Raw genomic sequence first — 13,956 nt, 5'->3', positions numbered from 1 at the left:
AATTGTTTCCGATTTTTTTTTTTAGTAACTGCTGTAATGTTTTCTATGGTGACTACATCATTTTACAACAGTGAACAGGGGTTCTAGTTTCTCCAGCTTCTTTTCAACCCTTATTATTTCCTGGTTTTATTTTTTATAGTAACCATCTTAATAAGTGTGAGTTAGTATCTCACTGTAGATTTTATTTGCATTTCCATGATTAGTGATGTTCATCATCTTCTTATGTATTTTTTGGCTATTTGTATAGCTTCTTTGAAGAAATCTCAATTCAGCCATTTTTTATTACTTTGTTGTTGGGCTGTCCTTTATGTATTCTGGATATTAACCCTTACCAGATACATGATTTGCAAATATTTCCCCCTTTCTGTAGGTCTCCTTTCCATTCTATTGGTTGTGTCACAATTAACAAAAGTTTTAATTTTTTCCTGTTATGTGCCATGTGACTTTTATTTATCTTTTTTAAATCTATCTCTTTTCTTTTAGTGGAAATTTAGGAGATAAATGTTACATGTACGCATACATGCTACTTGTGGGATAAAGCATAATTGTTTAAAATCTTCACTGTGTAGACAAAATTCTTGAATGGACTCTGATTTTTGCACAGAACATTTTTCTGCCATTTTCACTGAAGCATGGGCTTGATTTTTGATGTAAGACCATTCTCTTATTCACATTTCCCTCTGACACTTCCTATTCTTCTCCTGTCTGCTATCACTCTATCATCCCACTATGCCTTCCTGTTGATAGTGGACAGTGTGTTGACTTTTTGTTATGAACATGCTAGTTATTGTTTTAATGGTTTCTAACTTCTCTCAGGCAGTTGGTAAGCTACGTAAGTACTGCATAGCAGGTGGTGGCAACAGCATTATTATCACAAATGTGAATAACCACAACTCATTTGACTTGACTTCCTCAGATTACATTTAAGGGGGAATGACATAGGTAGGGTTTTATACTATCCACTCTAATGTACAAATATTTATCTGGTCAGTGGCCCTCTCGAGGCATAACACTGGTTTATATATGAAATTAAAATTGTTATGAATAGAGCTGAGCAATCCTAAGTGTCAATTTTGATGTAGTCCAATTTATCTAGATTTACTTTTATTGCCTGTGCTTTTCATGTTATATATAAAAAATCATTGCCAAATCCACTGTCCAGAAGCTACTCCTCCTATGTTTTCTTCTCAGAATTCTATAATTTTAGTGTCTATGTTTAGATTTTAGATCCATTTTGTGTTAACTTATAAATGATGCAGGAGTAAAGATTCAGCTTCATTTTTTTGCATGTGAATATCCAATTTCCATCACCATTTGTTAAAAAGATCCTTCTTTTCCCATTGAATAGTTTCTGACATCCTTATGTGCAAGGATTTATTTCTGGGCTCTGTATTCTATTCTGTTGGTTTATATATCTGTCTTTAGGCCAGTACCACACCACTTTAATTACTGTAGCTTTGTAATATGTTTTGAAATCAAGAAGCAGTTTGACTGTGGTATTCCTTGGTGTGTTCATCATTGTACTTACAAGGTATTCAGTGTTGTACTAGAAATCCTATCCAGTTCAGTAAGGGAACAAAAAGATATAAAAGAAGCAATTATTAGAAAGAAAGATATAACACCATCTATTTGCCAGTAACTTGATTGTTTATATAAAGATATCTGAAAGAATCTAGAAAAGTAGAATAAATAAGTGAATTTAGCAAATACACAGTATAAAAGATTATAATACAAAAATGAATTTTTACATAATAGCAGCAAGCAACTAGAAAGCTAACTTTTAAGAAATTATATAATGGTGCCCAAAAATCCGTGGCCTACTTAGGAACAAATTTAACAAAAGAAATGCACAAGGGCCTCCTCCTGAAATCACTATCTAACATTGCTAAGGAAAATTAAAGACCTGTTTATGAAGAGAGTGCTATGCTATAGTTTATAAATTAGAATACCCAATATTACTATGGTGGCAATGCTTTCCAAATTTATTTATAAATTCAACATAATCCTAATAAAAGTCCCAGCATGCTTTTCCATAGATACTGATGTGCTAATTCTAAAACTTAAATGAAAACACAAACAACCTAGAATAGCTAAAGTGATTTTAAAAAGAACAACAGTAAAGTTAGAGGATTTATGCTACCTAATTTCAACTTTTTATCATGCAAAAAGGGGTAAATATACCCCTGAAAACAGAGGGGGGTGTGTGTGTGTGTGTGCACACTTGCACGTGTACACACACATGTGCATCTGTACTGGTTTGCATGTTTACAAAGGTGCTGATAGAGAAATGAAATCTTTGCAACGCATGATACTGGATCAGTTGCATATCCATATAGGAATTTGAAAAGAAAAAGAATCCTTACTTCTTATCATACTACTCAAAAGCTAACTAAATTTGTAGGAGATCTAAATGCAAAGCCTAATACTATGAAATGTCTAGAAGAAAACATCTCTGTGATTTTCAGGTAAGCAAAGATTTTTTATATAGAATACAAGAAGCAAGAATCATAAAGGGAAAAGAATTGATAAAATTCTGTTTATCAAAATTGAAAGTTTTTTCCTTTAAAAGACACCATTAAAAAAGCAAAATGGCAATTCAGAAAATGTGAGAAAAAACACATATACTTACAAAGGATTTGTTTCTAGAATAAAGATCTATCACAACACAATACAAAGAGTCCACCCACTTTTTTTCAGTGGACAAAACATTTGAATAGACACTTCACAAAAAAGATATAGGAATGGCCAGTAAGCTCATGAAATATGCTGAATCATCAGGGAAAATGCAAAGTAACACCTCAGTGAGATTTTGCTTCATCTGCACTGAAATGGCTAAAATTAAAAAAAAAAAAAAAAAAAGACTAGCCATGCCAAGTGTTTTCAAGTATGCATAGGGGCTTTGAGCTTGCATTGTTTCTGACAGTCACATTATATTCTAGGTTCTCTGGCAAAAAGGAATAATTCTTTACAGTTTATGAAATACTTTTAGCTTAATTACCTCACTTGACCTCTAAAATAATCTCATGGGGTTATTTTTGAGTAGGGACTTTGAAGAGAGAACCAGTAATTCATCTCTGCCTGCTGTGCACATAAATACATATGACTGGGTTACTAAGGTATAATAGAGTTTACTGGGGCTAATCATACCTACCTGTGTCTATTCTTTTTTCCATTTATGAGGGAGCATGACATAAGGGTACAATAAATTAAGTACCTTAGAGGTAAAACCAAAAATTATTTGTTACTTTTACTACGGTACTAGCCACTGAATAATTGTATTCTGGCAAAAATGAGTGAAGGTCTCAAATTCTAGCTCTTCCACCTAGCCGGAGTGAGTAGCTCTTCAGAAGAGTAACTATTGCCAGTGAAAGGAGTTTTGAACTGACACTAGGAAGACAAAGTCCTGGTTTTTTTCTAAGACAAATTTGTTTTCATCGGGTTTATTTTTGCCCTTCAGTCTTTAAGGCCTCATTCCAGATTCCATGAGGCTGTTAAACCTGTAACAGATGATGCATTGAGGCAAGTCACACGCCCTATAAAGTCATTATTCTGGTGAGGGTTGCGGGAAGTGAAATTTCAAGCGAGGAGATGCAGAATGAAAGCGTCATTGACGCTGCAGCAGTATTTCACCTGCAGAAAAATAGTGGATGAAAATGCAGAAATATCAGTGGAGAACTTCCCTGTGATTAATCACTTCTACAGCTCTGACTCACTTGCCCAGCAGCTCTGATTGACCAGAGGCAGGACATACAACTTTTATTTTCATTTAGTTTCACAATGTACAGCTTTGCTCTGTAACCATAGAAAGTGAGCTCAAAATTGCTTCCAGAAGGGTTTAAGATACAAAGATTCCCCCATCTTTTAATGATTACAAAATAGAATTTTCTGAGTTTTCTTGCCTCACAGGAAGGATCCACGTGGAGGGAGTTAGATGCCGGAGCGTGGGCCACATGGCCCTTAAGATTGCCAGTGACAGTTACAGAATTCCAAATGGTGGTTGATTTACTTACAAGCATTTATTAGGCTTCCTTAAGTGGGAACATAGCCATTAAAAATCAAAGTGATCCCGTCATCATTAAGGTACTTAAGAGTCCGGTGGGGGGAAAGGAGTGGAATCAAGGTATAGTGTGGTGCACAGAAAAATTTGAAATGTGCAGAAGAACAAGGACAAAGCAAAGTCACTCGATAAACTAGGAAACCATTCCTGAAAGACAAGGGGGAGGCGGAGGGGTTGACATAAGACCCAAGTACGTGCAGGAGGTGGGGTGTGAGACACCCCCACACTAGCAGTCTCTGGAGCAGCTGGGAGCCGCGAAGGGGGAAGGAATGGCCTTGAGCTGCTGGCCAGAGCAGCCCAAGGGAGTGTTTTCTCCAAACTTTTCTCTCCTCCCAGACTCCCTACACACTTGCTTTCAAGTATCTGCCTGTGCCAGCCCTCCCACTGGCCATTTCCTTTGTCCCGCGCAGTAGAATAATGCCTGCCTCTCCCAACTGTTAGGGCCATTAAAAGGGAGATGGTGTGTGACGTGCCTGGCAGATTCCATGCTTATTCCATGAGACCTCTGGCAGCCTGTTGCCCTGGAAGAGAAGCTTTCAGAGAGCCACCCCAGGAAAGCAGCTCGGGACATTAGGGTGACATAAGCTTCAGTAAAAGTTTACATGAAAGTGGTAGAGGCCACAGGACTTCTGAGTGCTCCGTATCCCTGCCCACCCGCCCCCGCGGCCCGCCCCCCCCCCCCCCGCAGTGCTTCTTGCCCAAAGGGCGCAAACACGGGCTTCAACCAGGGAGTCCAGAGACCTGGGGTCCAGAAGAGGACCCCAGCATCTGAGCAGTTAACTTTGGGCAAACGTGTTTCCCTCTGTCGAGTCCTTCCTCCCCTGATCTCTGAATGACCTTCAGCCCCCCTAACAGGTATCAGCATCATCTGCCACATGCCGGGCGCTGTGCCAGGGTAGGAGACGCTCCTCTGCCTTCTGGGAGTGTCGGAGAGAAGTGACACGACACAGCCTCAAATAACTTTAACACAAGGCAGAGTGAGTGCTAAAATGGCAGCGCGGACTGCTGTGGGAGCACAAGGAAGGAGTGAGTGGAGTGAAAAGAATTAGAGGTCCTATAACACCCTGTGGAGCGAAACAGGCTTCTTTTGCACAGTCGTGTAAGATTTTGATGCATCAAAGGAGCATTCTGGAGAAAGGTAAATAATGCAAGTCCAGGGCTGAGACGTAGTCTACGAGGACATATTCGGGGCTGAGTAAGGAGTTGCAGGAGCTCGGGAGGAGGATGGCAGGAGCGGAGCTTGGGGCACAGGTAAGTGGGTTCCAAAGGGAAGTGTCCATCTGCTGACCCCAGGGAAAATAATGTAGCACCAATACTTCTCTTGATTCACTTATTTATACATGTATGTGCTTGGTCCTTCAACAAACATTCATTCCTTGTCATGTGAAAAACACTAATCTGCATCCTGAGAAGAAAAAATGATCAAGATGGAGTCTTTCCTTAAGAAAAGCGGGGTCTGGTGGAGGAAACAGGTAACCACGGTGCAGAGCCCTGATAGCAACTGCTCCCTGCGCCAAGCGCGGAACTGAGCAGATGACCGATTGTGCTCGGAGGGAGAGGACGTAGGAAACAACTTTAAGAGACGTGCTTTGAGCAGAGCTCGAAGGATAGATAGGAGCAGGCGCTTGTCTTTCAGACATAGCAAGCACAACCAAGGCGAGAGGCTTGCCTGCGAGGAGCATAGCGCGAACGAGGGATCCTGGAAAAGGAGCAAGGGAGAAGATACTGGAGAGGGGGAGACAATATTCACTCTTGAATATGGTTGCAACAAGTTTTTGTTTCAGGATACTACCTGTAATGCCTCACCCCACCCCCCACCTCCCTACCCCACCTTGAGATCCTTCAGGAGCTTCCTGTTCTCAGCAGCCCTGACCTGGCCCTCCACGGTCAGCCCTGCTTTCTGCTGCATTTGCTCCAACCTCAGCAACTTGCAGCTCCTTGAATATCAGATTGTGTCTGCCTCTTTGTGCCTCTCCTGGGATGCCATCCTCCTCCTCTCGCCCTTTGCCTGACTGCCTGCCAGACTCATTCAGAACTAACGCCTTTGAAGAAGCCTCCCCTCACGTTCTGAACCTCCACCACCCAGGACAGTTAGAATAACTCAGCAGCCTCGCACTCACCCACTTGTCGGTGAGGAACATGCATGTGTTCTCCAGTGCTGTGCCCCAACCCCCACCCCCCCGCAGGGCCGCGGCATCCCTGCATCCATTGTCCTGGCCTAGACCAAAAATTGGACATCGGTAATTGTTAAGTGAAGACTCCAAATGGGGGGCTCCAACAGACTTGGAAATCCTGAAGACAGGTGCGAGCAACATTAACACTTTATGTCTACGACTGGGTCCCCATCCTCTGCTCCAGGCACCCCAGTATAAAAGCTAGATGTTTGGTGATCTAGGCCATAGGTGCTGGGTTGGTTATGTGTGTGGAATGGGATAGGACAAGGGGACAAACAGAAACATGAAAGTCTAGAGAGAAGGGCCACCGAAGGTTCAGGACTAAAAGGGATACACGTTCACATAAGAGAGAACCTGGTCTAGACACCTGTTTCCCTTCTTGATAAATTGCTGGGCCCTATTTTCTACCACCATCTGCTGGCCACATCTGTAACAACAAGCTCCCCATGAGCTGAGAGATGTATGAGGTAGAAGGTTCATGGGTTGGTCTCTAAAGGTCAACACCCCTCCCCCATCCCTCTCACCTCCTATGCACATGAAGGTTTGCATATATATGAGATTTATTTCCTTTTTCTACTCAGAAGTTCCAAGAACATTTTATCAGATTGTTGAAGAAGCTTGTAGCCTGAAAAGGGCTAAGAATCGTTGTCATAAAGGATTGGTCTAGAAATAATGAATATTATTCTTTTCCCCAAAATGAAATCCTAAGAGAATCATCATGTAAGAGATGAAAAGCAGGTCTGGATCCCTGCTTGCTCAGAACCTTACCCTCCAGTTTCCCCTGACACCTACACAGAATCCAGTTTGAAAACCACACTTTAAAGACAAGGGCTTTTGGAGAGAGCTTCAGAACCTTTTGGGCCCATAACCATTGAGACCACTAGGTCACGCCTTAGACAGGGCAGCCTGGTGAAGCTCACGGGGCAAACCAGAGGCGGTGCCGGCACCTGACACAATCCTCCCGCTCTGAGATCTTCTTACCACGCAGTCTTGCCTTATTTCCCAAACACTTACATCTTTAAAAAAATCAGAACTATCCTGAATAGAGTTCCCACATAGAAAAATGTATTTCCTATGGATTTGTAGACTTCTGGAACAAGATACTCCCCCCTCTAAATGCCTCTCAACAACCATGGTGCATAGTAGAAAATAAAGCTATAACTTATGTTTAAATCGTTTATAACCTTTTGACATCGACTTCCATTACCCGATTTATTTAACAGCAGGGAAACAGGCTCAGATAAAATGATTTGCTTCTTATTTTCTGATACCAACTTAAAAATTCTTTCCACTGTCTCACAGCCTTTGTATGGAGTGTGTTATTCGGTGGCACCTGAAGCAGCTAATAAGTGGTTTGGCGGTAACTGTCGGGGGAGGAGAGAGAGCGGCCCCTGCTAATCGCAGCCATTTGAGGGAAGAGGGAGAGATAAACACGAACGTTGAACATCTGTGTGGCGGATAGACGAGAATTTATTTTTTTTAAGTTTCTATGGTTTATTAGTAGCAAACAGTATTCATGGTCTTCAAAAATACGGCTTTCAGCATTCAGTAATGGAAAATCACTCAAAATAGAAACGAAACAATGACATGCTTAAAAGCAAATATGAAAAGAGTCAAGAGCAGAATGGACAACTCTTTTAACGAAGGGGGCTTGTTTATTAGGGTAAAATATACAGAACATAAAGTTTACCGTCTTAACCTTTTTTTTTTTTTAACTGATTCATTTTCTTTTCCTTTACTGAGGTAACACTGGTTTACAACAGCGTAGGATTTAGGGGACCAGGTTCACCAATCCTGTCAGATGTGCGTTTCCACCCCGCCCCCACCATGCAGCCATCTAGTCTGTGACCACAGATGGGGACGATGGTACTGGGCTGCCGCCCACCTTTGTCCCCAACCCCATCCTCCCTCCCTCCAGTAACCTCAATTCTGCAGTCATATTGAAGAACTTTAAATATCTCAATAAAGATCATGAAGCAAGATCTGAATAAATGGAACAATGACTACATGCTTGAGTGGAAACATTTGAAAACCCCAAAATGTTCATGTTCCGCAAATTATAAGCCAAAATCCAATTCCAATTTGAATTCAGTTCACAATTGCACATCGTACTCTATACACTCATCTGGAGATTAAGAAGTTTAAAAAGTGTTTTAAGAGAGCCAAAGTGAGCAATAGTGACGTAAGGACTTGCTTTACCAGATGCTAAACTTTTACAAAGCCATTGTAATCTGTAGGTGTGCTGCTGGTTTAAGAGCAGGCAAATAACTCAATGGGAAATAAGAGAAATTCTACTGATAGATCTCCATGTAAGTGAGAATTTAATAGCCTACAAAGCTGGCATTTCAACTCATTGGGAGAAGTAGTTTCCTTAATAAATGACATTAACAAAACTGGCTCTCGGTCAAGAAGAAATTTAAGTTGAACTTCTTCCTTGTGTCATATATAAAAAAAAATCACAGATGGATTCAAACTTAAATCTACACGATAAAATTCTTAGAAGTGTAGTCTCCTTTCTAAACAACCTTCGAACTATGTCTTTAATCTCCATTTTTGCAGACGGGTAAGGTGAAGCTCAGGAAGAAAGAGTCTTCCCCAAGGGCAGGCAGCTGGCAAACTGAGATAACCCTCAGGCCTCTGCCCCCTCAGCCTGTTTGTTCCGCAGGAGCCAGCCGCGTGGGGCCGGGCCCAGCCGACGCCACCCCTGGTGGTCAGGCCCGACTTCCTCTAAGCCCCCTGTCCTTCTCCGCTTTCTCTCTCCAGGAGTGCCAGCTTCTCTCAGGGCACCAGGGCCTCATTTCTGATGAGGAGCGACACCGCCGTGCAGAAGCTCGCCCAAGGCAACGGACACTGTGTCAACGGAGTCAGTGGGCAGGTCCACGGCTTCTACAGCCTTCCCAAGCCGAGCCGGCACAATGCAGAATTCAGAGACAGTACCTACGACCTCCCCCGGAGCCTGGCCGCCCACGGCCACACCAAGGGCAGCCTCACAGGCTCCGAGACGGATAACGAGGACGTGTACACCTTCAAGACGCCCAGCAACACCCTGTGCAGAGAGTTCGGAGACCTCCTGGTCGACAATCTGGATGTCCCAGGCACCCCCCTCTCAGCCTACCAGTTCCCCAGGACAGTGACGCTGGACAAGAACCACAACGCCATGGCAGTGGCCACTCCTGGGGACTCCGCCATGGCACCTCCACCACGACCCCCCAAGCCCAGCCAGGTAGAGACGCCTCGATGGGGCAGCCCTCAGCAGAGACCTCCAATCAGTGAAAGCAGCAGATCCGTCTCTGCTGCTGCCACCATCCCCAGGCGCAATACCCTCCCTGCGATGGACAACAGCCGGCTTCACCGAGGTCAGAATGAGCCCTAGCGGAGATCTGTGGGGAGGGGGAGGTCACCAGGGGGTCTCAGTAATTTGCTAATCTTCAGTCATCCATGACTGAGGGAGACTTAAGGCCCACCCAGGTCACTGACAGGGTTTAGGCATCTTCTGCCCAGAACCCTTAGTAGCTGGTCCTCCAGCACTAATGGCTGAGCCAACAGCCACAGTGGCAGGCGTGTAGCTGACCCTACCTCAGAGAAGTTGCTAAATTGTAGTAAGGGAGATAGAACATTCTGCTTAACCACAGCATAACAAATTGTAGGGCTTAGAAGCCCAAATCATACCATTTCATTCAGCTATCAATCAAACCAAAGATTTAAAGAATAAATGTAGAGGGCCAGCTCCAACTGGAGCCACGCCCATGTGAACTACAGATTACAACATTGCATCTTCAAAATAATTTCTAAACCACACTTGCATCTCTTTGGTTCAAGTCCAGACGTCCATCTGAGTCATTTAAATTCTGTTGTCACTTGTTTTCTACTGAGAGTATTCCCACTCTGCATAGAATCTGTTTGTTGAAAAAGTAAAATATTAGCTCCTTTCATTTTGCATCTTGCTTTGCTCTCGTGAAGCCTGTCCCGATCCACCCTGCTGCTGAAACCATGTAGTGCCCACGGAGCGCCTCCTTGTTTTCATTTCCCATGAGGCCCATGGTGGCTCGGAGACTATCCGGGTGGCAAAGTGGCAGAGCTGGGGCTGGAAGGGAGGTCCGGACAGTACTCTTTACAGTCTGTAAGTCCATCAGCTATGAGATGGGTCATCCTGTGCTTTGGGACTGAGATGAGAGACATGTATAAAGCCTGATCCTGCCCTTCAGAGAACTCACATCTAGTTAGGAAATAAAACCACATCACTCTTTCCTTAGTATCTGTATTGGTACGGGGTGAGGGGGCAGGAGTCAAGGAGGGACTCTGTAGATGCTGGACACAGTTTCTTAACTGAGGACACAGTTTGGAGTTGAGAGTAGTATCTTCTGGAGTATCAGTAAGACCCTGCGCGGCATTGGTGAGGCATGGAGAGGTGTCAGCACGTGACTCACTGTGCGTGCATATGAATGTTCCTTTCTCCATTGCAGCTTCTTCCTGTGAGACCTACGAGTACCCCCAGCGTAGTGGAGAGAGCGCAGGCCGGTCTGCCGAGTCCATGAGTGACGGAATCAGCTCTTTCCTGGTGAGTGGGGTTTATCCACGGGTCCTCAGGCCAGCTCAGGGTTAAAGGTCACAAAGAACTAATAGTTTACCCCAAAAGAGTGATGGTGTCTCCCTCTTAGGACCCTGCCTCACTTCTTGTCCCAGTCCAGACCCCTGGGTTGAGTTTTGGAAAAGCAGGATACAGGTACCCTGGTCTGGAAGAGATGGGCATACTTACACACACTAGGGCACAGGGCTCCCCACCCTGTGGTTAAGCAGGAGGGTGCAGGCTCTGAGCTGGTGGATCTCAGGCAGCATCCTTACCCATGAGGTCTCCAGTGGAAGCAGGTGCCACCCTGCAGTGCGAGACCCTGGGGCAGGAGGTGCTTGGAGGCGGCTCTTGGGTGCAGAATTATGGCTTGAGAGCAGAATCCCAGGCTGCCTCTGGAGGGACTAACCACAGTTCTCCAAGGTGGCAGGCCCACTGGAGAGGCTGAAAGTTAGATGACCAAGGCAGAAGCAGCTTGTTGCATGTCCGCACAGACAGGGCGGGCATCGAAGGCGAGCTGGATTGCCAGGGTTGCTGCACCACACAACCCTGTGTCTTCCCTGACCACAGCTTGGTGCTCACACTGAAAGCTGGGCTGGGAAAACACAACTGGCCCCAGGCCTCACCTGCCGAGGCCAAGGCTTCTCATATGTTCTTTCTGCTTCTCAGGGCCTGAGATGGTAGGTTTGAACTTGAAAGGGAGACTGGGTCCTGAGCCAAACCCATGAATCCATGGCCTGTGATACCCTCTGCCTTCGCTCAGGCATCCCGAGAAGCTTATGGGCCCAGCCACCAGGATATTTTATATTAAAGATTTATCACGAATTATAAGTGGCTCCCAAGGGATCTTGGAAGCTAGAAGGGACCCACAGATCTGATTTCCTCCTGTCTCCCACTCCGCTTTCTTCTTTGGTTCCCAGGACCTACCTTCTGACTTTCCAGGGCAGTGACTCAGTCAGATTTTACCCGCTGTGTATACAGATCTTCACCCCCTTTGTTTGTTCCTGCCGGTGACTGGTGTTTCTTTTACTCTTCCACCTAGCCAGGGAAAGCAGCTGTGGGCCGATCAGACAGCACCAACTCTGAAGACAACTACGTGCCCATGAACCCAGGTTCCTCCACGCTGCTGGCTATGGAGCGGGCAGCTGATCCTTCCCAGAGTGTCTACATCCCCATGAGCCCCGGGCCCCACCACTTCGACCCACTTGGCTACCCCTCTATGGCCCTTCCTTTGCACCGAGGCCCCAGTCGAGCAAGTGAGATCCAGCCACCCCCTGTCAACCGCAACCTCAAACCCGACCGGAAAGGTGAGACCTTCCCCGTCCCATCGTAGACAGTGACCAGGGACTAACTGCATGCATTTAGAGTTGAGGTGAATCCTGTACACTTCTTGCAAGGAAGGGGTACCTAAGCCACCGAAAACACACCCACACTCCAAATTCAGCCCAGTGGTCTGGCACCCTGGGAGCTGGCCGCTGGAGCAGTCTGAGGGGACAGATTCCGGTTCCAGCACTGCCGCCTGCCAACCTGTAACGGCAGACAGATCACGCCATGTCTCTGAATCTTGTTTCTTCACCTGTGAAATGGGAGGTATACTTACCTCCCAAAGGCAATGAGGGTCATAGATAGTATATTCAAAAGTGCCTTGTAGTGTATAAAACACACTCGAGGATGAGGGATTAGTGTTAGATCTGGGGCCGGCTGGGGAGAGCTGACAAAGTGGTATATTGAAAAAGACGCTCGAATGTAATAAAAAGACTTTAGCTTTCAAACCAAGTAGATGTAGGTTAGAATCCTTGTCCAGCACTTCCTTGGTGTGTGACTTGGGACAACAGTCTTTATTCTTAATATTTACATTAAGAGTTACATTCAATTTTTTTTAAAGATCTATTTATTCATACAAGAACTGGGGTACAGGTCAGAGGCACGGGAGTGTGAGAGAATTCACCAGAGACAGCGGGGAGCAGAACAGGCAGAAGGACCTAAATGCACTGCTGAGGGGAGCAGCGGGCGGCAGGAGAGGTTTGCCGTGTCATGTGGGAATCTCCCTGGCTGGCCGGGAATCGAACCCGCGCTGCAGAGGCTGCGGACAGCTTCACAGGGCTGCGCTCAACCTGCTGTGCCACCAGGGAGGCCCTACTCAAATTTTTTTTAATTTTTAATTTTAATTTATAAAAAATTACGTATTTTTAATTTTTAATTTAGGTTTTCTTAAAATGGGGACAGCAATTTCCCCTCCCCAGTTTAAGCATCCGGGACATGGACACTGCTGAGCAGTGGTCAGGGACATTGGCTCTGTGCCCTCCGCATCGAGGCCAGGGAGAAAGGGCTGACGTTCAGGTTCTAGCTCTGGCTTGGCCACCTCCTGATGGCACCTTCCTCCCCAGTGGGTCCCAGAGCTGGGTCCGTGAGCAGCAGCGGACACGCAGTGCCCAACTCCACCTCAGATGCCATCTCTCGTGGCCATAGCGGCTGTGCAAAGAATGTGTAATTTGGAGTCTGAAGGCTTGACCTCAAGGCCTGGCAACCTGAGCAAAGATTGTTTAACCTTATGAGCCTCAGTGTCCCTGTGTGAAGCTGGGGGCGACGACATGTAAGGACATGCTTGTACGCTGCGTGCAGCGCGGGGAGTGTGTGTGCTTTCTCCTCACCGGCTGATTATCAACTCTGTTCTGATCCAGCAAAGCCGACACCACTCGACCTGAGAAACAACACCGTCATTGATGAGCTCCCCTTCAAGTCACCTGTCACTAAGTCCTGGTCAAGGGCCATGTGAGTGTCACTCGGTGGAAGTGGGGGGAACAGGCCATCTGGGCTGTGAGGGCAAAGGTCACCAGGCAGTGGAGCCAGGGACGCCGAGTCCCGCTGCTAATGCTGACAGCAGCGAGGGCCAGCTCTGGTGCTGCTGGGAACCTGGTTCCCTCGTCTGTCAGGGGGACAGTATACCTGCTGTGGACCAGATCGTGGTCTGATAATGGCGTGTGCGGGTCAGGGCCAGCGAGAGGCTGAGAGCGTCCCCGGGATTGACCGTCTTCTCTCCACAACAGCCACAGCTTCAACTCCAGCTCCTCCTCCCAGTACTGCCGCCCCATCTCCACCCAGAGCATCACCAGCACGGACTCGGGAGACAGCGAGGAGAATTACGTCCCTATGGTGAG

The 13,956-nt window shown here is 45.8% G+C and overlaps 1 protein-coding gene across 1 annotated transcript in view; it reads left to right on the top strand.

Annotated features, from left to right (window-relative positions):
• Positions 1–13,956, top strand: part of GAB2 (GRB2 associated binding protein 2) — a 170,374-nt gene that overhangs the window by 147,548 nt on the left and 8,870 nt on the right. Inside the window, exons 4-8 of the mRNA XM_037523042.2 lie at positions 8,995–9,587; positions 10,695–10,789; positions 11,841–12,105; positions 13,480–13,570; positions 13,846–13,951. Coding sequence (XP_037378939.2) covers positions 8,995–9,587; positions 10,695–10,789; positions 11,841–12,105; positions 13,480–13,570; positions 13,846–13,951 — 1,150 coding nt within the window. The remainder of the gene's footprint in view (positions 1–8,994; positions 9,588–10,694; positions 10,790–11,840; positions 12,106–13,479; positions 13,571–13,845; positions 13,952–13,956) is intronic.

This window comes from Talpa occidentalis, unplaced genomic scaffold (genome assembly GCF_014898055.3).
Source record: "Talpa occidentalis isolate TD23 unplaced genomic scaffold, MPIMG_talOcc4v2.1 talOcc4.3, whole genome shotgun sequence".
In the NCBI taxonomy this organism is placed as follows: domain Eukaryota; kingdom Metazoa; phylum Chordata; class Mammalia; order Eulipotyphla; family Talpidae; genus Talpa; species Talpa occidentalis.
This window is presented reverse-complemented; position numbering and strand designations above follow the sequence as displayed.